General features: G+C 40.5%; 1 protein-coding gene across 4 annotated transcripts in view; it reads right to left on the reverse strand.

Annotated features, from left to right (window-relative positions):
- Ust (uronyl 2-sulfotransferase) overlaps positions 1–25,957 on the reverse strand; it is a 276,799-nt gene that overhangs the window by 106,952 nt on the left and 143,890 nt on the right. For all 4 annotated transcript variants that reach the window (XM_074072414.1, XM_020179625.2, XM_074072417.1 and 1 more), the window contains exons 3-4: positions 13,442–13,597; positions 1,802–1,881 (exon numbers count right to left, since the gene is read on the reverse strand). In XM_074072414.1, the coding sequence (XP_073928515.1) occupies positions 1,802–1,881; positions 13,442–13,597 (236 nt within the window). The remainder of the gene's footprint in view (positions 1–1,801; positions 1,882–13,441; positions 13,598–25,957) is intronic.

The following is a 25,957-nucleotide window of genomic DNA, read 5'->3' on the forward strand; positions in this document are numbered from 1 at the left end:
GTGCTCTGCTGATCCAATTAAGATATCAGCTTTGGCTTCTCATTAGAGTTTTTCACTATCCTGGGATAATTCTTAAAATTTGTTATATTGCAATTTGTTTGATTGTAAAGATCTGACCTAGGAAGCAAAAGGAGGTAATGACTAAAGTTTGGAGGTGTCATGGCCAATGCAGAAGGAAGCTCACTAGAATAGCAGGGACCAGAGAAACGGTGTTCTTCTCTTTACAAGCCATAAAACACAGGGCCTGAAGGAGCTAACACGTCTTCATTACCTCATTATGGGTAATGACACGTTCTTGGCTTCTGGAAGGAGGAGTCAGAGTGCACGCACTGGCTAACCCTGTAAAGAGCCAATGTATACATGTGGTTGAAAACACACTCCAAGCTGCCCAGCACCTGGCCCAGGGTCACTGCTAATAATTTGCAGGTGTCCTAGTCACTGTCCCAGGGAACTCAGTTATTAGGGAGGCCTGGGAAATTCAGGCCTTTATCTTTATCTTTTAAAGATAAGGCAGCAACTCCTCTCTCTGCTTAATAATATGCTTTGTGAATCTCATTCACTGCACTTAATTGGTACAGAGCCCACTGCGCAGCAGGGAAGTCCTTTGAGGGTTAAAACCTGCTCCAGGCATCAAGGGGCAGGATAGCAGGAGCAAATACTCAGGCAGAGCCCTGGTTCCACACAATCAGCCTTTTGGAGTACCCTGCCCACAGGGGCAATTGGGTGAGTACCAACTAGTAGGCTCTACTACTAGTACTTACTGAGTCAGGGTAGGGTGCTCAGGTACTCTCTGTGGACCTGACAGGTACTGTTATCCTCAAGCTAAAATGAGGGAAGCACTGTGAGACTGCTGACCAGAGAGGCTCAGGCTCAGCAGATCTGCCCTGGACTCAGGGATCTGTCACTGATGGGTACTGACTGTGAGCACAGCCCAGTGCCAACATTGGAGCAGGAGTCTTCTGTCTAAGAGTGAGATATAGGGCCAGTAACCAATTCCAGACCACTGGAGAGGAACATGCACAGAGCCTGAAGGGAGCATTTTAACCACCACAGGTTCAAACCTGAACCTGAAGGTCTGCATTACTATCAGAAGGCCACGTGAAGAAAAGACAGATTCTAAAATACTTCACCCCTGTCAAAACATGCAAGGTTCATAACAATCAAATGGAATATTAAAAAGCTAGACGGGGGCTGGGAGTGCAGCTCGGTGGTAGAGCACTTGCCTAGCGTGCACAAGGCCCAGGGTTGGATCCCATCACTGTAAAAAGAAAAACACTTAGGGCTGGGAGAGTGGCAGATCATCTGCCTAGCAAGAACGAGGTCCTGAGTTCAAACCCCAGTACCACCATCAAAAAATAAAAAGGAGAGAGAGAAAGATAAAGAACAAAACTAGACAGAGGCTGGCATTCTTCCACCACTAGGTTACCCCCAGGTTCATATTGTGCGAAAATGTGCAATAAAATATTTATGTTAAAATTACTGATTCCTTGCCTCCTTGTTTATTTCAATATAAAACTTGATTTCTTTGTTAAAGAACTGTCAGGTCAAATGCCTTCTCATTAAAAACAACTCCATGTTTTTGTGATATATGAGATGCTATTTTAGGAAGAAATGAAGTTTCTATCCAAATATTTCTACTTTTGATTCCTCTGCAGCAAAAATAACTAGATAAAAGAAATGTGTTTTCAAGGACAATTGTACTACCTTGCAAAGAAAGGTAGATTTCCAAAGTAATACTTGTTCATTAGAAAGAGCCCGATAATTAAGAAATGAAGTAACATTGAACTTGAACATGCCTTACCTTGAGAAGTTGAGGAAATGAACATGGCGAGTGAATAAATAGGGCTGTTCAGCAGTACTTATATTTTTAATCAGTTCCATCTATTAAAAAAAGAAGCACAAAATTAGAATAGATACCATCTAATTTACCAAGCCATATTAAGCTAAAGGTCATCTATCCAGCTTCTTTCTTCCCCACTTACTTCTTATTCCTTAGCTCTTCCAGGGCCAAAGAGCTGGCTTTGTGCAGCATTCATGAACTTTTATGTAAGGGTTCTTAGTGAATAAAAGAGTGCTCTCCAAATTTATACTCCTGTGTCTAATTTAGCTCATTGCAATGTGACAGATTAAGTAATTTCAATGGGAGAAATGAGCGTGTTGAGGTACTGAAATGCAAGTGAGAAAAGGACTTTTAATTCTTCATTTAAAGTCAAACCAGGGAAAGAGGTTAATCATTATCCTATATTTATATAATGGCATTATGGGATTTACAGAAATGTTTGAAACCAGTGCTGCACACTCTAAAACTGGGAAATAAAATGAGGTACTCCCTCATTAGTTTTCTCCTTGGTTATAAAAATTTATAAGGAAAATGTTTCATGGGAAACACAAATGCCCAGACATCCTGGTTTTTTGGTGGGTGGTCATCTGAATTATTTATTTACAGTTATCAGTAAGGCAAAAAGTATTTTAGGTTTGTATAAACTAACTTTTATGGTCTTCTGGAACATGTCATGATATAGAAAATGTTTAGTAAAATCTGTTAGAAATTCCAAACATTGTTAGGACTCCCTGACTTCCTGAATTCTACTTTCCCCAGATTTCTAATTGGCCCCATCAAAAATGGACATGGGAATTTTTTAAACACATTAAAGAATGCTACTTTGGATGAACACCAGACATGCAGTATATTTCATATTTTATGAAGTAGTTCAAGTTGAAAACTGGAAACAAAAGTGGCCATTTGCACGTTAACCACAACAGCAATGGCAATAGAGTCTGGACCTCCAGATTCGTATCTAACATGACAGAAACCCTGGTCTCCCTTGTTGCTGAATGTCACCACGAGGGCTTGACACAGGCATACATTCGATCAATATTTGTTCAATGAATTAACTCCAAATAGTACATGCTACTCTGGGAGCTCAGTGTCTCAGCCCTCTAATTAGTTATTTGTGTTTGCAATGATTGTTTGAAGAAGTCAAATTGAATTTTAAAAGTAAATGACCTGCAGCCCCTGAGTCCTGGGTTTCTGTTAAGTCAGGGGCAGGCTTGGATGAATAACGGTTTACCCTTCCTCAGTGTAAAAGGAAATTGAATCCTGCCTCTTTATCTCCTGCATATCCTCCCCATAATCCCTGCACGCACTTGCTTCTCATAGTAAAACTTCCTGCGTGGGCACTTTGTTAATGTTGAGTTTTGATGGATAGAACACAACCACAGGTCATTTATTTCTGAGGATACCTGCTTAGAAAAAGATTTCTTACCTCTGAGTATATTTATATTTATATGCTCATTTCTAGATCATTTTTATTCAGCTATTTCTCTGCGCATATTCAAACTACGTAAGAAAGCACCCTCATATTGCACAAGAAAGCTGGAGGAGCAGGTCAGAAGAAACCCCGTTTCTTTCACTTAATCAGCATGCTGTCACATTCTCTAAACACATGTCAAAGTGTTAAATTTAATGAAAGAGCAGTAATGGTTAGTTTTTCAAGAACGGTGTCATAATAGTCATAAAGCTGTCTGCTTCTCAAAGAAAAATGGATTAGCAGTGACAATGCAGAACTCTTTCTAGCTGCATCTTTAAAGAGTGAAGGCGCTAATGCATTAGTACAGCGAGGACAGAGCACATTTCTCTGTCATACAGTTTGTCACTGCACCCCAAACAACAAAATCACTTACGATGTTATATAAGCACAAGCTTAATGCCTCATGTTCAAGGCATCATTGGTCCTTCATAAATGCTAAGACTTGACCCATTTCCAATGACAAACAGTGGTCTCCTAAACCCCTGCTACTCATCACCTGTGGTCCCTCACCTGTCCTAGTCATGTCAGCATCGTCCCTTTTCTCTCACCTTGGTCTTATTTGCATGGGTGCCATCCTGGCAGCTATGGCACTACCTAACACCATCCCAGACAACATCTCTCCTTTCCTGGCTCATACAGGACCACTTGTGGCATATAATCATTTATTATTCGCTGGGCACTTATGAAGTACTAGAGATAAACACATGAATAAAGCGGGTGGAAAGACACAAAGTAGACAGTAGATGTCCCAATGGTTTTTCCAAGTCCACCAAAACCATACTCTTGGTCCTTACCCGTCTTTACCCTTTGTCCATCCCGACCTATCCTGCCTGGCACAGTCTGGTTCTGGTTAATGATGCTCCCACTATTCACCCTTTGACCCAGGTCTTTCCTGGACTTCTATATTCAATCCCCTGCTGAATCACATTAAATATACCTCAATGAGCTCTCAAAGTGGCATGTGCTATCTCCAACCAAACTAGATACCTCCTTGCTCCTTACACCAAAGTGCCTGCAAGTTCAAGTTTTCTCTTCCGCTATGTTCTACTGCTTCACTCTGCATGTCCAAATTCTAGCCACTCTTTACCTGGGGCTAAAATAGCATCCTCCTCTAAGTTCTTCTAAGCAGCTTTTCTGGATCTCCCTTTTATTCAACACCCACTCATCTCCAACTCTGTATCAAACAATGATCAGCTGGGGTTGTGGCAAAAAGATTTGGATCTTGCTCTCAGGAAGCTCAGAGTTTTGTAGGTGAGGTAGATAGATATCGTGAGCAGGTAAAATCAGGGGATAACACCATGGGGTAGAAAGCACACAGGTGAGGTACCTATCCCTACCTGCAGATGGAGAGGAGGACCTATTTCCCAGGAGGTATCCAGAGTGGTGTGAAAGCACTCATAGTCGTTAGCCAGTAAAGAAAATGATGGGAAGCAATGTGGGCAGTGTGAACAGCAGATATGAGGGCCAGACATAAAATGGCATGGGTGTTAAGAAGCTGTAGGAGTTGGTGATGCTGGAGATTGGGTATGGGATCAGCAAGGTAGTAAGTGACTAGAGAGTTAGGCAGGAGCCAGGTAATTGAGGGCACTCAAGCAATGTGAGGTATTTTGCTATTTCCCATATAGGCAGTTGATAGTCAAAAGGCATTTATTTTAATTGCTTTCTAGATCTGAGAGCTGGGTGGAGAGTGTGAAGGAGGATACAAATTAGAGGCAGGGGCTGAGGGGTACAGCCTGAGGGCTCAGGAGTACAGTGGTTGTCTGGCATGTGTGAGGCCCTGGGTTCCATCCCAGCACATAAGATTAGAGTGTGGGTGCTCAGTAGGAAGACAGTAGCAGCAGCTCCTGGAACTTGCTAGAAAGGCAAATCTTCAGGCCTCACTCTACCTACTGAATCAGAAAAGACTCGGTGGGTCCAGCAACCTGTGTTCTAACAAGGCCTCCAGGAGATGCTGAGGCAGAGAGGTGTGGAACCCTTGAGTGCAGTCAGTGGATGTGAAAAAGGATGGAGAGATGTAGGGAGGGCTAGGAGGTAGATCCACAAGCCTCGTGACTACCTGGTGGTAGAAGGGGAGAGTCCTTCCCTGGCTAGGACACCAAGCACATGGTAGTAGCCATCTGTGGAGACTGGGAAGGCTGCAGGAGGAACAAACCCAGTTGCAGAAGTGGTAGAAAGGCTTTGCTTTTGGACATCTCTGGCTATAAATGAAGTAGCCTTCTTGACCTTCTACAGCACTTGATCTGAGTTTTCAGGACATGCACTTGGTTTGTGTGCTAGCTTTGACCTAGACTGTAAACTCCCTGAGGGTTATGGCCAAGTTTATTTGTCCCCTGGAAAGCCTGTCACCCCTTTAAGAATATTTTTTGGAGCCAAGAAATATACAGTTCACTGAGGATATAACTATCTGTCACTTGGGCAATGAATTCAGCCCTTCCTGGGTTGACCCACCCATTCTTTAACTTGGTGTCATGTGGAGCTCACTGCATTCCCATTACACTATCAAAGACGTCACAAGGTCAAGCAAATCCCGTTTTCAGAGTGCTTGGGTGGGGGGCTATGCACTGTAACAAGAAGCTCTTTATACAATACATTTAATCCTTCTAAGGACTCCATGAGGCACAGAATGGCTACATAGATTGCTTAAAGGCTTACATGAGAAAGGGAGCTAAGATTCAAACCTGAGTCTGTGAAATCCAAAAACCCTGCTCTTCATCCCTGAGCTGCAATCTACTCACCATTTCCACTGTTTTTTGCTCTACATTTGATTTTGTGTGTGTGTGTGTGTGTGGTACTGGGGTTTGAACTCAGGGTCTTGCACTACTTGCTAAGCAAGTGCTCTACCACTTGAGACACACCACCAGCCTTATACCTGACTCTTTAAAATGGTTAGCACAGTAACCCTGGCTAATAAAGAGAGTTTATGGGATATGTATATGCTTTCTACATTTTGTAGGATGTGCTGCAACAGTGAAAAAAGAAAGCAGTAAGAACTGTAAGTATTACAGGGCTGAGGGTATACTTAGTAGGAGAGTGCTTGCCTAGCATACATGAGCTCCTGGGTTTCATTCCCTGCAACACACACACACACACATAAACACACACACACACACACACACACACAGAGAGAGAGAGAGAGAGAGATCTAAGTATGTACCAGAATTGATATTTTCTAAAAGATCTAGGGTGGGAAAATGGAATATACCATAGCAAGAACAGGAATGAATTTTAAATACTTTTTTAAAAAAGAAGTATGTCATGGAATATATCTAAAGGAAGAAGTTAAATCATAGCTTATATGAGATTGAAATGAAATTGATTAAAAGAGAGAGAAGATAAAAGGCAAGAATCAAATAACTGGACAATGCAGAGGACACAAGAGGAAGCACTTCTAGTCAAGTGCTTCCTAACTGGCTGGGGAGGCAGAGTAGAAAATGTCACCTGCAGTTCTGCAAAGCCAGAGAAGAGGCTGGCTTCTTTAGAAAATGTACATCAGCAGTGGGGCACCTAGCCCTATGTTGGTCTGAATTCTTGTGTCACTCATGAACAGTTAGATACCATATAATTTTGCAAAACATCTTAAATAAAAGAAAGGGTATGTGCTTATTAACACATCAACGCAAAAGAAAGCCTGGCTCAGAGGAGACCTGTGGGTCCTACAACTTCAGAGATTGGAAGGATGGTTGGAAACTCAGGTTTCCTGTCCTCTTCCTGGGGCCAAGGGAAACCCACCTAACACAAGCCCCCTTACCTTTTGCTCAGGGCTGCATGGTGAAATATGTGCCTGCGATGAACAAGAAGTCCACCAGGGGGAGCAATGACACGAACAAGGCAAAGGGACTGGGTCTGAACCATAGAGAAAATCTTACAGTGCAATTGGAGGAAGAGACACATTTTATTTTTCAGGCCTTTTTGCTTCTGCCTCTTTTCTGTCCTCCAAGTTTCCATTGAGAGGACTCAGTTTTTGGTACAGAGCTGCAAGAAAAGACCCCGTTTGCAGAACTGGGTGAACTCATGCCTGTGCCCCAAAGATTCCTCTTTTGGTTTGATTCCAAACTACATTCCTCTTCTGGTTTGATTCCAAGGTCCGGCTGGAGAATTTCCCACCTTTCCTCCTGCAAAGTCAGGAAGCTCGGGTCATTCTAGGAGCGGCTTTTCCAAAAAGTTTCCAGGGAGGGTAAGGCTCCTGGGATAATGTGCAGGTCCTGAGTAGACAGCACTTAATGAAACTTCAGGGAAAAGCCAGGTCCCAGCTACTGCAGAGGCAGAGGCTTGAGGATTATGAGTTTGAGGTCAGCCTGGACCTCATAGCAAGACCCTGTCTCAAAACAAACAAGCAAATAAGACAACAAGAAAAAGATTCAGGGAGATATGACCTCTTCTGCTATTTGAAAGATTTTCAGGTGACAGAGACATTTTCTTGCACATGGAGGAGTCACTAACAGAGGGAAAACTGTCTCGGTATTACCTTTCATGCAGATTCTCCACTAGGGTTGTGCATGCAGCTGTCCTGGGGAGTTTTTACCCCTAGAGATGCACAGAGTTGGGCGGTAACCTCACAAGTGCCTCTGTATTTAGGGTCTGGAAATGCATGCTGGGAGAAAGCTCTCAGGGGAATTCCATGCCCATCACTGCAAAGAACCATTTTTAATGACTCCCGCCATCTGCTGAATAAAGTCCCAACTCTTTGTCCTCAGCATTCAGAGTTCTCCAGAACTTCACCCCATCTTTCTTTCAAGTCTCATTCTTCCACGTTCCTCTTGATTTCTGTATACTTTGATCAGTTTCCTGTGCACACTATTCTTCCCTATTAAGTGGAAATCATCCTTAATGATGTAGCTTCCTGGATCAGGAACAGCGTGTGAACACCTGGCATGGTGTCTGATGCTCAACATTCAGCATTAGCTGCAGGTTCCCAATAAATATTCTTCAATGTGAATCAACACACAAAGCAAAAATTAGCTTCAAAATGAACAAGTGACAGGTGGGCATGATATGGATGATGCATGCCTATAATCCCAGCACACAGCTGAGGCAGGAAGATCAAAAGATTGAGGCCAGCCTGGGCTATATAGTGAGACTCTGTCTCCAAAAATAATAAATAAATAAATAAGAACAAGTGATTTTTTTTTTCTTGCCCCCAAGCAGTGCTGGTTTGCATTCAGGACTTCCTTGTGCTTACTAGGCAGCTGCTCTACCACTCAAGCCATGACTTCAGTCCTTCTGGCTTTGGTTTGTTTTCCAGATAGAGTCTTGTATTTTTGCCTGGCCAACCTCAGACCTTGATCCTCCTACTCTGCCTCCCTCATAGTTGGGATTACAGGCGTGCACCACCACACCTAGCCCCAATTAAACTTTCTTGATTAAATAGAGGCCAGAAGACCTGGCCTCCAGACCTCTCCCAAAGCAACATGGTTTATTTAGGTAAGATTTTTTTAAAATTTCATTTCTTTAAAGTCACAGTTCAGACTTGGAACTTGCAGTAGACAGAGCAATGGGAGAGGAAAGTTTCAAACACTGTGAAGGAGTACTGTGCTATTGTTTTTGAGCAAGAGGCACCCAATCTGTAGCACACAGGCAAGGAGGACTGTCTTTCTCACTCTGAGAAAACTATGCAAGGCTGAGAGAGTGTGAACAGCTGTTCTTCGGAGTCAGAGTGGACATGAGGTTTACAGTGACACAGCAGCCTTTCCTGGTGTGTCCCATGAAAGGTTGTAAACTAGCCCAGTATTTCCCCAACAGACTGTGTCCTGCAAATTCTATGGGATACCAAGGAGAGTCCCAAACACTCATAAAGAGTCCTCTGAGCAACCAAGACAGGGAAGGTCTAGGTAGAGTACAGTTACATGGATGTTTTTGTTTTCAGTTCTTGGAGTCTTCACACTGTGAGCATCATCCTAGAGAGATCAGAATGTGTGTTTCTCAGTGGTACTGAGCCATGGCGTTCCTCTCTGCATTATCGTAGGGACCAGGACTGGCAGGAACTCGCTCAAGGAAAAGCTGACACAAGGACTTTCACAGGACTTCTTAACCCTGGCTGCACCAGAGTCTCCTGGGGTACTTCAACAAAGCAAAACAAAAAGGTTTTCGGACTCCTCCCAAGAATGCTTAGCACATGCATGTCTAGGTTTTTTTTAAAAAAACCTCTGCTGGAGATCCTACTCTGCACTCAGAGCAGACAACCCCACCCTGTGAGAGTGGCCATGGATTCAGAGACGGCCATGGATTCAGAGACGGCCAGGGTCAAGTCCCGCTGCCACACCCAATCACTATATTCTATTATTTGGGTTAAGTGACTTCATTGTCTTAGTTTTCAAACTCACAAAACAGGAAATCATACCTATTTCTGGTGGATATTTTTTGCCCAAAAGGGTTAAATGAAATAATGTAGTGAAACAATTCATGTAACAGGTACTCTTTTCAATTTGTAATCCACAGTAACGTCAATAGAAATACAAATAGTAGCTGGGTGTGGTAGCTCACACCTGCAATCCCAGTTGTTTAAGAAGTAGAGCCTGGGAAGATTACTATTTAAGGCCAGACTGGGCAAAAAGTTATCAAGACCTCCCCTCTCAACGAATAAGCAGGGTGTGGTGGTTCCCACCTGTAGTCCTAGTTATGACGGAGGCTGTAGGTAGGAGGATGGTTGTCCAGGCCTGCCCTGGGAAAAATTAGAAGACCCTCTCTCAAAAATAACTTAAAGCAAGAAGGACTGGAGATGTGGCTCAAGTGGCAGAGTTCAAAACCCCTGTACTGCCAAGAAAAGAAGAAGAAAAAGTACAAATAGAAAAGTTATTTGCTCTCTCAAATCTTTTAGGCTCATATGCCAACAACATTTGCCCTTCTCTAACAAGAATGAAACAATTGTGGATTCCTGTGCCTGTGACATTTTGACCTTCCCTGTCCGTGAAGCCAGGTTCTGAAAGCCAGCATCAGACCTGATCATTTGCTGATCGTTAGCAAAGACGGTTGTGAGTATTTTTTGGCAACCACGCCCCCAAGTCTTTCTGAAGAAAGTTCCTTTCTTTCAAACTTGACTTTCTAGAGATTATCTAGGCCAGCCCACAAAACCGAAATCTGGGTTTAGAGAATGCGAAGTGGATGTCATTGTGGGTTTGCATCACACTCCGTGTGAAAGGCGAGCAGCAGTGCACACTCTGCTGTCGAGGAGTCACTCAACATGCAAACTTCAAAGGTGCTTCTACTTCTACAAGAGCAGATGTAATAACACCCAGGGTCGTCACGCTCCCTTATCCTCTTAATAATCCCGTCAGTATCCGATTCCGCTAAATAGATTTTCAACATTTAAGTGTGTGTGTGTGCAACGTGTGTGCCCGTTTGTGCACACGAGACAAGTACCCTTCAGAAGAAGTGCATGTGTGAATGTGGCTCTGACGCACAGAAGTGCCTTTGCGTATGAACAGAGTTGTAGAGATAATTCCCGTCTTATAAAGATCATCTGCAAGTCAGTAATTTGGAATATTTTCTCATAAAAGAAAAGTTCTTCAAAGTGGTGAGTGCTCGGCCCAGCTCACAAGGGCCTGCTTAACTCCTTCTACACCTGAAGCAGAACTGCTATATATTTTTTTTTAAAGAGAAAAATGTTTCCATGGGAACTAATTTTCAGAGTTCTCCTGTTGAAGGGTGAGAACCACTACAAAAATTTAACTAGTCTGCTGGATCATTTTCCCCTTATTTCTCTAACAAACGACCAAGAAGAGGAGCTACTCATACCACAAACTATTTCCTGAATATATTAAGTTAAAATAATATTTCTTTCTTGGTTGTTCTTTGAAACTTTAGTAAAAGGAATATATAGAACAAGGACAAGTTTTCCTAAATGTTATTGAACTGGAGACTTAGTCGCTTGTCACACTGCTTCCTGGCTGCTCTCCTTGGATCCCAATGTCAGAGAAGCTGACTCCAGAGGGGCAACAGTCACTGTTGTTCCATTTGTTTTTACATCAAAATTACAGTTTTGTTTTTCTGTATATCTTTACCTTTGCCTTAGGTTTTTAAAATTTGCCTTATAATTTAATAAGAATCTGCAATAACTAATGAAATATATTCCAGGTCACATTGACCACAGGAATCAGAAATGCCTCAGTTATATAATCCACAGATTATTCTAGAAGTTGTATAAATATTTCACAGAATCACAGGCCTGAAAAGAACCTAGAAAGATTGTCTAGTCTACTCGCTGGCTTCCAGACAAGCCAGCCATTCCAAACAGATGAGAGCTAACCTATATTTCAGAGCTGAAGGGTGACTCAGTCTTTAACCCTTTCTGCATCTCACAATCTGTACACTATTATAAACCGTTGCTAACTTTTCTTCTAAGTCATTCCATTCACAATTACCATTGTATTTTACTGTCTCATGTTTAAAATAAGAAACAAAGGAGGTTTATCTGTGCAAATCCCACTGCATAATTAAATATCGTATTTCGTGCTCTTTCCTCTAGGACATTCTGGGACATACCAGTGTGTAATCCTTCAGTTTCCATCATCTCTTACTCTGGGTTCTTTACACCCTTTTCAACAGTGGGAACTAAAACTGAGTATTGGGACTGGTGGAGTGGTTTAAGTGCCTGCCTAACAAGTGTGAGGCCCTGAGTTCAAACCTCAGTACTGCCTAAAAACCAACCAAACAAAACCCTACAACTGAGTATGGTTTCCATAGATAGGAATATTTCAATACAATCTGGTAAGTAGGCCCTAAGACTTAGATCAATAGGAAAACCAAATTTAATTATCGTAATAGAATTACAAGAATGTAGACTATCTAGTTATAGATATTTCAGGTCGTTAAAAGGGTATAACCAGCCTAATTATATTAGTTTTTAATCAAGTAAGGAAATCAAAGATAACCTATCCCCATTAAGCAAAGTTATACATAAAATGTGATCTCCTTCCATGGCACCAAGTGTAATATTTCCTATGTAGAACCTCGTACAGAACCTACAAGGGGTAACCTCAAAATATCTTTAGTTTATTGGTAATGAAGATTTACTTAGTGGTGCTGGTGATGACTACTTCCACTCGATACTTAGAGACTCTGTCATGGAAGCTGTTCAAAAAGAATGACATTTTGAGCTCTATTTTGTGGAAGATACTAAACTGGCTTTAGAGCAAGTACTGTTGGCTATGTGACTGCCTTATAGCAGTCTCCTTTTCCCCCAAGGAAAAAAGACAAGAAAAAAATAAAAGAAAGGCAGGGCTAGTAAAGTCAGGAAGGAGCTCTTTGAATGCTTCTAAGGTCAAGTTATAGCTGAAGAAATGAACACAGTTGGAAATTTTCATAATTACAATCCCAAATGACAGTAAGCCATGCGCCACTGTCACACACACGAGCCACTCATTGGGTGGCTGCTCACCCTAAGTTTCTAAGAGGACAGAACAACTTTCTGAAACCAGGTTAACAAACTTGACCCTGAAAAAGGATCACTGAGAACACTATGCTCAACTTTTCTCCCTTGTAAAGCACCTTCCTGGAGACTGATGTCCTTACCCTAAAGTCAGACCAGCCTTCACATCTTCCTGGCAGAGAGACAGATCTGCCATCCTGCCATGAGCATGGTCCACTTGAGTGGTTCAGCTATCCCAAGGTCAATGATCCTGCCAAGTGGGGGATTTTTTTGTCACCACTGAATACTCCAAATGTTGCTTCTGAAGCCCTAACCCCTCTGAGCTTGCTCTATCGGGGAGCTCAGGTCCCCATCCACCGAGCAGGTTCCTGACCAAAGAGTTTTCTCTTTACTATAACCATAATGCAGAAAGAAAACACAGAGAGAGAACTGCTAAAAGAAAAACTTCTCATTTGGGCTGTGAGGATGACAGCATTGTTTATAGTTTAGTGGTTTGGCTATTTTGAGGTTATATGTCGCTCATTTTAGCTAAACAGACAGTGATCCATGTACACCATCCATCAATCCTAACAAAAGTATCCATTTAGGGACACTTCCTGGTTTTTAGATTTCCTGCACAAATCTTAAATTGTCTTCTACCCTTTGGCAAAAATACAGCATGAAATTGAAACTTCGGTATTCACTCGCAGGAGCTTCAAGTGTGTCCACTAATTTCACAAATGGATTGAAGCAAAATACAGCTTAACAATGGGAAAAGTCAATTTACCTGTTCATTTTTTGTAAGTCTGGTTTTGTTGTGAATGTCTGATGTGACCAAATTAAATCCGTGCTTCTCTGACAAGATTCGCAGAAGCAAGACCACAGTACGACTTCCACACTTGCCTACTCTGTTGTACACCACCTGGCTGGGGAAAGGAAGGACCTGTGAGAAGAAAAGAGAACAAACATGAAATGTTTGGATGAAAACACCTGAGATGCCTCCCTCAATTTCAGAACAAGGGATGCTGGGTAAATGGAGGTTAGACGGGCTATACCAGGTTACTGAGAAAACAGAAGCAATGAACTAGTGTGTGAAGATGCACGCCTGCACAGCTTAAAGTGAGAACTGCTTGATCCACACTGGTGCATACTTGATACTGGTCACACCTCATGTAGTCTATAAGACTGATTATGAAGCGCTTTTTGGTTCTTCAAAGAACAACATATACAAATATTTGCTTTAGTTAAAATAGTTTTGCAAGCCATATTGATCAGCACAACTTAATTTGTAGAATGGTCAAGAAAAAATATAGAAATGTTGAAAATAGAGATGTAATTCATGTACAATCAAATTAATCCTTTTTAAGTGTCTGCTTTAGGAGGGGGTTAGTATATTCACTAAGTTTTGTAAGCATCACCAGTAGCTAATTCCAGAACATTCTCACCACCACCTAAAGAACCCCCCATGTTTATTAGCAATTGCTTTCCATTTTCCTTACAGGCCCCTGGAAACCATTTATTGATTTAGAGTGTTATGGTTTTGCCTACAGGATTCTCAGCAATCATATAAATGAAATCATAAAACGTAGCCTTTGGTGTCTGGCTTTTACTTGGTAGAACATTTTCTAGGCTCATACATGTTTAGTATGACTCAGTACTTCATTCTTTCAGAGGGTTGAATAAGACATTGTGTGAACACACGGTATTTTGTTTATACATTCCTCAGTGGATGGACATGTGGCTTGTTTCCACCTTTTGGCTACTATGAGTAATGCTGCTATGAACGTTTGTGTGCAAGTTTTTGCATGGACATATGTTTCCAATTGTCTTGTGTATATATACCTAGGAGTAGAACTGCTGCAATGTTTAATTTTTTGAGGAACTGCCAAACTGTTTGCAGTACAGTTGCACTATTTTATATTCCCATCAGCAATCTGAGAGTCCCAATTTCTCCACATCCTTGCCAACACTTATTACTGCCTGCTTAAAATTTTTTCCTTTTATTACAGGCATCCTAGTGGGTATTAAGTGGTATCTCGCTATGGTTCTGAACTGAAAATCTCTTCAGCTGATGTTTGGTCATTTTTTGTATTTTCCTTTGGAGAAATGTGTATTTAAATTTTTTGCCAGTATAAAATTATTTTTTTATTGTTATGTTATATATATTCTGGATTTGTAAATAAATGACTGGCAAATATTTTCTCCCATTTTCTAGGTTGTTTTTTCACTTTCTTTTTTTTTTTTTTCCTTTTTCTTTTATTATTCATATGTGCATACAAGGCTTGGTTCATTTCTCCCCCCTGCCCCCACCCCCTCCCTTACCACCCACTCCACCCCCTCCCGTTCCCCCCCCAATACCCAGCAGAAACTATTTTGCCCTTATTTCTAATTTCTTGATAGTGTCCTTAAAAGCAAAAAAGTTTTTAATTTCGATTGGGTCCAATTTGTCTAATTTTTCTTTGCTTGCTTGTGCTTTATTGTTAGAGCAAAGAAATCACAAGAGAGATACCTGTGTTTCCCTTAGGCTTTTTCTATGTTTTCTCTTATCTTGCCTTTATGTTTTATAGTTTTCATTCTAACAATTTAGAATTTTAATCCATTTTTAGTTAATTTTGTGTCTGGTATGAGACAGTGGTCTAACTTCAGAAGTCTTTTGCACCACCATTTGGTGAAAAGATTCTTTCCTCAGTTAGTTATTTGGCACCTGTAAATGGAAGGCTTATTTCTGAACTCTTAACTCTACTCCATTGATGTGTATGTTTATCCTTATGCCAGGACCCCACAGTCTTTGTTAGTATAACCTTGTTACAGGTTTTGAAATTAGGAAAGGTGGCTCCATCCAACTTTGCTTTTCTTGATTGTCCAAGATCTTTTTGGTCATTCTGGGTCCCTTGCATTTCCATAGGAATTTTAAGGTCACCTTGTCAATTGTTTTAATCTTTTTTGTATTATTGTTGTAGTGATGGTACATTGTGACATTTACAAAAGTTCTACAATATATCATAGTTGAATTCACTCCCTCCATCATTCTCCCTTATTCCTCCTCTCCCCATTCATGGAATAGTTTCAACAGGTCTCATTTTTCCATTTTCATACATGAGTACATAATATTTTCACCATATTCACCGTCCTACACCGTTTCCTTATATCCTCTCCCTTCACACTGATACCTACCCCTACCCCCCAGGCAGGACCTGTTTCACCTTCGTGTTCTTCATTTTTGAAGACATTCTTGTTGTATAAGATAACTATACAGGGCTTTTCACTGTGATGTTTCCATGTGTATATGTATTATAACTCAAATTGGTTCATCCTCTCTATTTTTCTTATTTCTGGCCTGGTAGAGTGGCTCAAGCAGCAAGAGTGTGTGCTTAGCAAGCAACAAAAGAAATGTTCACCTTGTCAATATTTGCAAAAGAAAAAAAACAGTTGAAATTTTGATAGGGATTGTAGTCAAGTGTAGATCAAGTTAGGGAGTAAGTCTTCCCATCCATGAACACGGAGTGTCTCTCTACCTAGTGTATCCGCCTTCATGCACTTTGCTTTCCTTTTGCTGAAGTTATTCTTTTTGGTACTATTGTAAATGAAATTGTCCTTTAATTTTATTTTTGGATCGATTATCCATTAATAAGAATACAATTGACCTTTGACCCTACAATCTTATCGACCTCATTTATGAGCCCTAACAGCTTTTTTTGTGTGTGTGAATTTTCTACACACCCAATCATGTCTATAAATAGAGATGCTTTTACTCCTTCCTTTCCAACATGGGTTCCTTTATTTCTTTTCCTTCCTAACTGCTACATGACCATTCTTTTGATAGACTACAGAAGCCATTATGAAAAGTGTCTATAATTAAATATTTATATCCTTAATGAAACTTCTATTTCCATTTTGAATGCTCAGCATTGAGCAATAACTGATGGATGCTCATCACAGGATTTCTTCATTTAGAAGGTTATAAAAAGGTCTAAAAGTAAAGAATATAGTAAAGTATAAAAACTCATGTGTAAATATACTCAAATCTTGCCTATGATATGCCATTTAGATTTTTGCCTTTGTAATTACAGATTAATGAATTTTCTTAAAATATTTTATATGCAGAGTGGCATTTCATAGGTCTGGAAATGGGCACTGAAGTGAAACATAACATTTTTATCACTCAGTCAGCAACCAGTCATGTGCCATTTTGACATAATTCTTTCAATTCATACTTTTTCTTTTTTTTTTTAAATATCTTTCTTAGTGTATATTAATTATAAAAAGTGAGGAGTTTCACTGTGGTATTTCTGTACATACATATGTACTTTGATCATATTTACCCACCCCTCTCTTACTCTCTTTTATATCCCTCCCTGTTTTTCTCTTATGTAGAATACACTATTTGTTTAGGGCCAGTGCCTGGATATTGATGGAGTCTTGGCTGCTCTGAAGAGTCTAATGTGCTATTTCTCACTAAAACAATGATTGTGCTAAAATTTGAAATGAAAAGGATCTTCAAACACAGCTGATCTTTCTAAGCAAATACTAATAAAAGGCATCATGGTAAAAGGCAAGTTATCTTGGTAGGCCACTTCTATTTACGAGTTTATCAGCAAGAAAACTCAACAGTCTGTTCTCTGGCAACTAAGGCAACTCGGATATTCAGAGAAATCAGTTAAGTTTGCAGTTATGAGCATGGCCCAGGGTCGGTGAGCCAGCTTTCTGCTTAGTAGAAGGCAGTAGTACTGTTTGGCCAGGCATGGTGGCTCATCACATATGGTTGGGAAGCAGAGAGCAGGAGGATTGTGGTTCAAGGCCAACCTGGGCAAAAAGTTGGCAAGATCCCATTTCAGCAACAAAGCTGGGTGTGATGGTAGCCATCTGTAATCCCAGCTATGCAGAAGGCATAGGTAGGAGGACTGTAGGCCACGGCAAGCCCTGGGCAAAAAGTGGGAGACTCTATCTGAAGATAACTAAAGCAAAAAGGGCTGGGGATATGGCTCAAATGGTAGAGTGCTTACCTAGCAAGTGCAAGGCCTTGAGTTCAAATCCCAACAGCACCAAAAAAAAAAAAAAAAACAAACACAAAAAACTGTCATCTTTTAATTGAAGTGTAATTTTTGGAAAGATGGTGAAAAAAGGAACTGATTTTTATGGAGCACTCACCCTGTCCTAAGCCCCACGCTGTTTGTACCTTGTCATTATTATGGAATCAAATAACGTCATTGTCTTTTAGTCTAGCTGTGCATTTCTCTATGAGTTTTCATGATCAAATGACTTAAGCATCACTAGCAACATCTATGTGACTCTCCTATGTGCCCCTCTTCCCCACAGACCACGAATTCATGGAACAATGGGATTGAAACCTAGACACAATTCAGAATAATCCATCCATTCCATCCACTGTCCTCAGCACTATCACCCTCCACAGTCCAATCTGTGCTTGATTTGGCTAGAACTTTCTTTTCTATTATGTCCTTTTATCTCTGTGAGGTAGATGTCTCGTTATATTTAGGTGACTAAGCCAGAGCCTACAGAGATCATTTGGCATTTTCCAGGTCACACAGCTAAAAAGTGGCAGGCAACAACTGAAGCCCAGCTTTCTGCTCTCTTGACTCCTAAGATGACATTCTCTTTAATATATAATAAAACCAAAAGCTGAAAAGGACTTTTAATCTAACTTCCCTGACAGAGACACTATTTCCTTTCTAATGTCTTACATGTATCCAACCTCATTAAATATGCTATTTTTCAACAGTCAGCTATCACAACCAGTCTCATCAGCCATTATTCAGCCATTATCCAAGTCCCTGGATGCTTAAGTAGAACCAACAGGAGCCGATTAGCTTCTCCCTCCATCCTGAGGACTCATCCTGGTAAGCTAATGCAAGCTTGGAGTGTCAGCATCACTAATGGAAAAAGAAGTAGCAGGATGAACTGTCTCTTTCTTCCCCCCTACCCAAGATATCCTAGGCAGCCATGGTGCACAGTTACCTTGGGTATTGTGAATCACTTGCATCAGGATAGGGGTAAAACAGAAGAGGCAGAAACTTACAGGAAAATGTGGATGAACTCCTAAATCCACTTGGAGTGTCTATCAAGACAATAAATGCCATCAAATGATAAAGTTGATGACCAAATGAGAATAAGACACCAACCTAGAAGACCCATTTTCTTCAGTAGGTGTTTGCCAACTGTTAAGCAGGAAACTGCATCCCCCACTGAAAGGACCCTATTATTATCTGCACACAAATTCTAAACCCTTAACTCTTTCTTTGGGCGCCCTATAGTACACACCAAAAACCTTCATCAGCCCCAACGCAAATGATTCTTCATTCTTGGCAACTATGGTTGTATGGATGTTATGTCTGTGCTTTCTATTTTACAGCCAATTTGTAAAAGTGAAGGGGCCTCCAAAATACTTCACTCTATGAATTATATATTTTTATGTCACCTGCCTTGTAAGTTCTGCAAATGCCACAAATCCCCAGAGCCTGACAGGCCTGTGTGGAGCATGCCAAACAAACAGAAGTCTTTCCAAAATCCTGAACATAGAAGTAACTACCACCCGATGACAATATTCAATGACTTATCCACTGTTTTAAATGGGGGAAGGGAGAAAGAAGACTTTCTAGGTAAAAAACAAACTTGGTCTAGATCAAGACTTTCATGGTCTGTAACTTCAGGACTCCTCTGGGGGTTCTTATTATCAGAATTAACATCAATGCTGTCTTTAAGTCTCTGCAGAATGGCATGTAATAGTTTCAGGCTGTAAGTGTGAAATGGCTATTAATTCAAACTCCTTGAGGAACTTTCAAAATACCCATCTCCAAGCCCCATTGTAAGACTAACTGAATCTGACAGCCTAGAGTGAGGGTCAGGACTCTTGTCCCTAAAAACTCCCAGGGGCCTCTGCTACCAGGAAGTGCTATTGCACAGAACCCCTGGCTTTCTATGGGAAGTGGCCTTCTAAGGGATGAAGGGAAGGGGATGAAGGGCTGCGTGCCTGACGCTGGAGGGGGTCTGGGGAGTTTTGTCTTCCTTGGGTCTCACTGGTGCGCTGAAGACCTCCCCTCGAGTTGACTGTCATGCTTAACCTGACCATATGCTACCTACTCACCCAGATGGGCTGGAGAACAGGTGTGCTGGTTAACTCAAAGTGTAGGTTAGTAGAAATTCATACTAAAGCGCTATGCTGAGTATGAACCAACTTTCCTTGATGAATAAACTGCACCTTATATTTCCCAGCATACTATCTCATGGTTAATTATAACAGCAAGAACAGTCACATCCAGGGCTCTGTGAGGCTGGAATTCAGTCCTGCTACTCACCGTCCACAGGACTCTAAGCAGTTCAAACACATTCAGCTAATTCTCATTTTGAAGTTTCCCACAACACTGGTGCTACAGCCGGTCACTTCACACCTTTGAGACTCAGTTTCCTGATATGTAAGGGGACTGCTTGGGTTATAACCAAACAAGCAATGTGTCTTCTTAAGCTAATAAATCACTCATTTTATTCTGTACTTTTACGAAGCCTTTGGCTAGAAATACCTTCAAAATTAAAAGTAGATTTTACCATGTTTCTTTGTGAAATATTTTCATGAAAGAACTAGAAAATGAAATGCTCCAGTAATCTGTGCTGATACATGGAGTTACAGCTTCATAGATGTAAGGTTTTCGAAACTTGGCATTTCTTAGCTATTTTATTCTTGTTTGGGCTTGTAATATCATAAATCTACCTCTGTCTTTTATCATCCTCTTTCTTTTTCATAGTTTTAGCCACTCAAGCTCCCTGATTTTAATATCATCACCAAAGCCTCCCAGAATTCAGAACCAAATTCATTGGCTTTTGCCCATCCAGCTATCCATGTCCTTTGTCTATGCATCTCTGGTTTCTGATGACTGACATTGCTCCTGTGCTCTGCCCTCCTCCTTTCCTCCATTCTTAAGGAGGAAACACAAGTACCCCTTTAAGAATCCTATTTTTCCCTCACTGCAATACTCCTGAATAGAAAGCTCTTTCTTTCTCAAACTCTCAAACGACATCCTTGCACTATTAATTATTCATAACCCATCTCCTCCCAAATGCTGTGCCAAATCTTAACCTTATGCTTCACCATCTTTCCTTGCTTCTAACTGGAGCATTTCTGTGTTTAATGCTGTCTACCTATAAAAAAGATAAATATAGTCATAAATCCTTTACAATTCCATCTGGTCTATTATATGCCTTGTAGATAATTGATAGACTATATGTCTATTAATAGATTATTAGGATGAAAATACTATTAAGTATTTTTTTAGAACCAAGGCTGTCATATTTATCATTATAAAGTATGCTCTTTTGTTTGTCTCTTGAAACTGGAAGGGAAGTCTATAAATTTTTCTTAGCACTCATTGTATATTGATACCCATTATTTGCAGTGCTGTATAAGAAAAATTATGGTGCGGTAGAAAGTTCCCTAGAACATTATGAAACTCTGTCATTCCCTTTGGCTTTATTACTCTGAGGAGTTGAGGGTCCTTGAATAGATTACCTTCAACTTCTTTGGGTCAAATCTCCCTATGGTGCAAAATGGGGATACTGAGGCTGATGATTCTAAAGGCTGCTTCCTGTCCACATCCCACGCTGTTAAGGGAGGGCTACACAATACTTAGGTATGCAGGGGGGTTCTGAGTGACATCTAAATATTCCCTGTATTCTGGTTTAATGTCCTTATCTCCATTACTATGCTGCTCCTGGAATATCAGCCTGCATGTCATACAGGAGCCCTCAATCAAAGGAGCATTTTCATAAGGAGCTGGAAGTAATTTTTTAGATGTGTTGATTAAGCTACCTTCATTGGAGTTGTGAAGTATTCTTGGTGGGTAACAGAGGGGACTGGATGACTTTCAGTTTGATGAAAATACAAGTCTTAGGTGATATTGGATAAATGTAGTCAAGTCCAAGGACAAGAAGAAGGATATTTTAAAACTTCAAATTAACAAACATGAAGAAAATATACATATTAGGAGAGGGAAGATTCACTTTTTGTACACTACTTCTTAGGCTTCTTTCTTTGGTCATAGACAAAAAAGATGCCTATAAACTGGATATTTCATTACCAAAAAATGTTAGTTTCTAAAATTCAAACCTCAGTTCAGTCATAGGAAATGGAGTCATGGAAAGAAATGAAGGACACATGCCACGTCTATGAAATATAAGGAGCAGAGCGACAGTGCAAAATGTGAGGCTAAGTCATCCTGAAGGAAGATTCCAAGAGCTCACATGAAACTTGGTGTTGCTTTTGCACACATGGGGCAGCCCTACTGCACTTGCACTTGGCAGTCTCTGTCTACTCTTCTCAGAGCCCTTTACATCTTCTCTATGGCTTTATAATCAACAGTAAATGGAGAAACCCATATGGGTTTGGCAGTCCAATTTAACCTCATCTTTCTGGATACATGTGTGTAGATTCATGTGCTTGTGCGTTTTGATGAGCTTAAGTCATTGTAAGTAATACTACTGAAGTAAGTCTGGATTTTAGCCATTTCTGATACTATATTGTATGTTATCTATTCAGTCATCCAAAAGACTTTATTAAACGCAACTCTAGGGATAAGAATTGCAGATTTCCTAATAAGGGTAGAAAGATTTGGGGTTCTCAAATTAGTTCTACATTTGGGGTTGTTCCATTTTTAGTATTAATCAATTCAACTGGTTTTTTATATTAACTTTTGGACTGGAATATAGAATTATAAAATGAGGTTGGGCAGAAAATCCTTTCATTAGAACCAGACACTGAGTTTGATTCTCCATTCAGATCTGTAACATATTTTCTCTTAATCACACACATCTGCAAGTAAACTTGTCTGAGAAGATGCTTCAGTTTACATAGACACCTATGATTTAAGGGTCTGCTTTTAAAGTTGTTTTCTTTCTCTATACTTGTCTTATTTTGTTTCAGTTACAAATTTACACTCTGAGCCCAGTCTAAAAACTCATTTACTGTAATGAAATGGAGAACTGTTGATTATTGATTGGAGGTTTCATAATTTATATCAGGTATTGCTGACATGGGCCAACCATTCAAATTAGAGTGGTCTCCTCTGAATGTTAAGGAAAGAGTCAAATATTCTCATTACAAACCTCACAAAAGAAGACTGTAAATGGCATAAAGCCAGGGGAGCAGCTATACTTGGCCTCCATTAATCCCCTCTCTCATCAAAGCACTGTGAAGATTTTAAGACCACCAGCTTGGATATACTGTTCATTGTGAACCAAACAAACGACAAGGAACTAGGTGCTGGCTGTGTCCTGGATTTATCAACAGAGCTTCCCCTCCTAATATAGACGGGGAGAGATGAAATACATTTCTCTGCTGCATAAAACGACATCACCCACGCACTGAAATGAGATGGAGAATTAGTGACAAGGTGAACTTGCACTGGAAGATTAACTTCACACAAGAATCCAGAATTCATAAGATATTTTTAGCTAGAGATGGTAATAAGGTATTTAAATTGCTTTCTGATGGAAAAATGTCATCCTGCCTACATGTTGGGGGCTTTGAACAAGTACACCTTTTTCAAAAACGAATCAATTGTGCACAAATGTGGCATGGAATCTAAATCTAATCCATAGACTTGGATCTGATCATGCAAGATTTTTTTCACAATTTCTGGACGTTGGTTTTTTTTTTTTTTCTCCTTTGTGGTGGATAAACAGATTTTTCAAAAACGTCCAGCAAGACAGATGAAGGATCCCACTTCCTATAGCAAACTCTCATCACATTCAGTCTATCAAACAGTACCGAAGAAAGTAAATCACTATTCAAAAACTATCTGCATAAAATCAATCTGAGGATTTGCCATCCCTCGGGATTTTGCTGTCTAATAGAAAGAGGGAAAGAAGAGGACAATTTAAAGAGCAGTATTTGTCTTTATGGCCAGAGAGCCCTGTCCCCTTTCCCACTGGATAGATGTAAAATGTCCATTGTCCTATAATAGTCGAGGGGTTGGACCTAACTAAGTAATAAGAAGATTCTTGCTAGGAAAGTTTATGTTGACACAGATCAATGTGATAAAAAATAGGAAATTAAAATTTAAAGTAAGGGGAAGGAAGAGACCCAGTTTTTCACAGCAGATGTCACACTGGAGCCACTAGGCCATTCGGGTTTCCTGTTGCTCTTAACCCAATGCATTTCGGGTGCATGTCTTTCCCTTTATAACTTTTGATGATTTTATTTATGTTTTAAAATAGCCAAATGCTGCAATCCTTAAAATTCTGCATCTATGATCAAAATATGGAACTAGCAAAGTTCTCATAAAGTGTGCCTCTGTTTCTTCACGTGATTTAGAAGTTCATCGCTGTACAATTCTGGGGTAGTTTATAAAATCTTTTGGTTGCAAATCAAAAGTAATTGGAAAAGAAGAAACTTTTGTTTTAAGTGTTCTAAACATACATCTTCCTAGGCAACTTGTCAAACTAATGTACTGTAGGGTTTGTAATCTACTCAGTTACAGTGAAGATTCCCTTCTGAGGATGTATACAGTTCTACTTAAACAAAGAAATAGCCAGGCACTGGTGGGTCACACCTATAATCCTGGCTGTTTGGGAGACTTGAGATCGGGAGGATCAAGGTTCGAAGCCAACCCTGGTAAATAGTTCAGGAGATCCCATCTCCAAAACAACCAGAGCAAAACAGATGAAGGAGTGGCTCAAGAGAAAAAGCACCTGCTTTGCAAGTGCAAAGCCCTGAGTTTGAATCCCTGTCCCACAAAAAAACCACTATTTGCTCAGAAGTACAAATACAGAATCCTTGAGTTGTGTTTTCCTCCTTCTCAATTTTGTATTTGAAGCACTTCAAATATAAACTCATGTACCTTGCACTTGGGAACTATGTGATCGTTAGACAGCTTCTAACCTAGTTCTGTAAGTGGGTCTCCAGGTGAAATGATGCTCTTCACCTGTCCTGGGAAGCAACCTCATCCAGAGGGTCACACTTACACCCAAGAGTGAAAATGCAATGTTATTTTTCAGGAATTGATAATCCATTCCTTTGAGGCTTCTAAGGAATAACATTTGGTGAATTGTGACTTGGCAACACTCTCCAGCTCCCTCCACTGGCCAATATGTCTGCAGAGAGCCCATGTGTTGCAGCTCTTTGGAGAAAATCTACTCCAAACTCTTTTTTTCCAGAAAGTTTAAAAATCACTATTAGTTGGAAATCCTTCATTTGCATTTGTCACTTTCTTTTTAAAATTTTTCTTGTTGACTAAAAAAAAAATCTGCCTGTGTTTTACTCAATAATCATAAACTACTCAACGCAGCTTGCTGGATGCACCTATGTTTAACATAGCTGCTCTCTGGCTTTCCTCTGCTGGCTCTCCTGCTCTTTCTTCAGAGGGTAAGTTCTCAGGACACAAATCAATCTCTCTCTTTCTTCCTCATACACACCCAGCTCAAGGTCACAGACAAAAAATTTAAAAACGTGTTTGGTATGCAAGGAACCAAAATATGAGAATGACATGTCAACATAATCTGCACAGCTAATTCCACCAACTTCAGTGAACGCTCGAGGCTAAAGCATAGCACCTATTTCTGCATGAGGAATTCAACTTAAACATGAATACTTCAAAAGCTAAGTGGAGACTTAGGAAATCCTTTGAAAATGCCCCAAAGTAATAGAACTGGGCAGGCACAGTCATGCCTGCTCTTACTGAGACTCTGAAAACCAGTCCTGATGTCTCCTTCAGTGCAGCACTGTGCAGGATTGTAGACAGCATGGGAGACAGCAAGTTGTGCTCCTGCCTTACCAGGAGCAAGGGCTACTAGATTTGAGCCCATTGCCCAGAATCCAAGCTCCCTCTCCAGAAGGGAGGTGAGAATTACAAGACCGTGCTCCAGGAAGTCCACCCCATGCAGAACAGGCCAGGGCAAATGCGGAATGTCCTCCCACAGAATACAAGAAGTTGGCCAAACCTAAGACCCTCATCTCATGTCAGCACGCAGTCAAAGCTGTTCTTTGGTGTCCCCTCCTGCTGTCCTCTCTCACTCTCCAAACTAGTATTCATTAACTAGTTTGACCTAGTTAGTCCAGTCCCTAGTGCCCAGGAACTCTGAAGATGCTACTGTCTCATTTGGAATTCTGTATGAACAGGACCAGACTACAGATAGAATAAGGGGGCAATGAGTAGGAACATATATCTGGTCATGAAATTTATAAATGAGCTTTAGAAAGTTCATTTCATTTAATCACCACGAGAGGATTCTATTGCAGTCAGTATTATTTACTGATGAGGGAACTGAGACCCAAGACATTAATCACTTGTCTAAAGTC

The sequence above is a fragment of the Castor canadensis genome, chromosome 1 (assembly GCF_047511655.1).
Source record: "Castor canadensis chromosome 1, mCasCan1.hap1v2, whole genome shotgun sequence".
Lineage (NCBI taxonomy): Eukaryota > Metazoa > Chordata > Mammalia > Rodentia > Castoridae > Castor > Castor canadensis.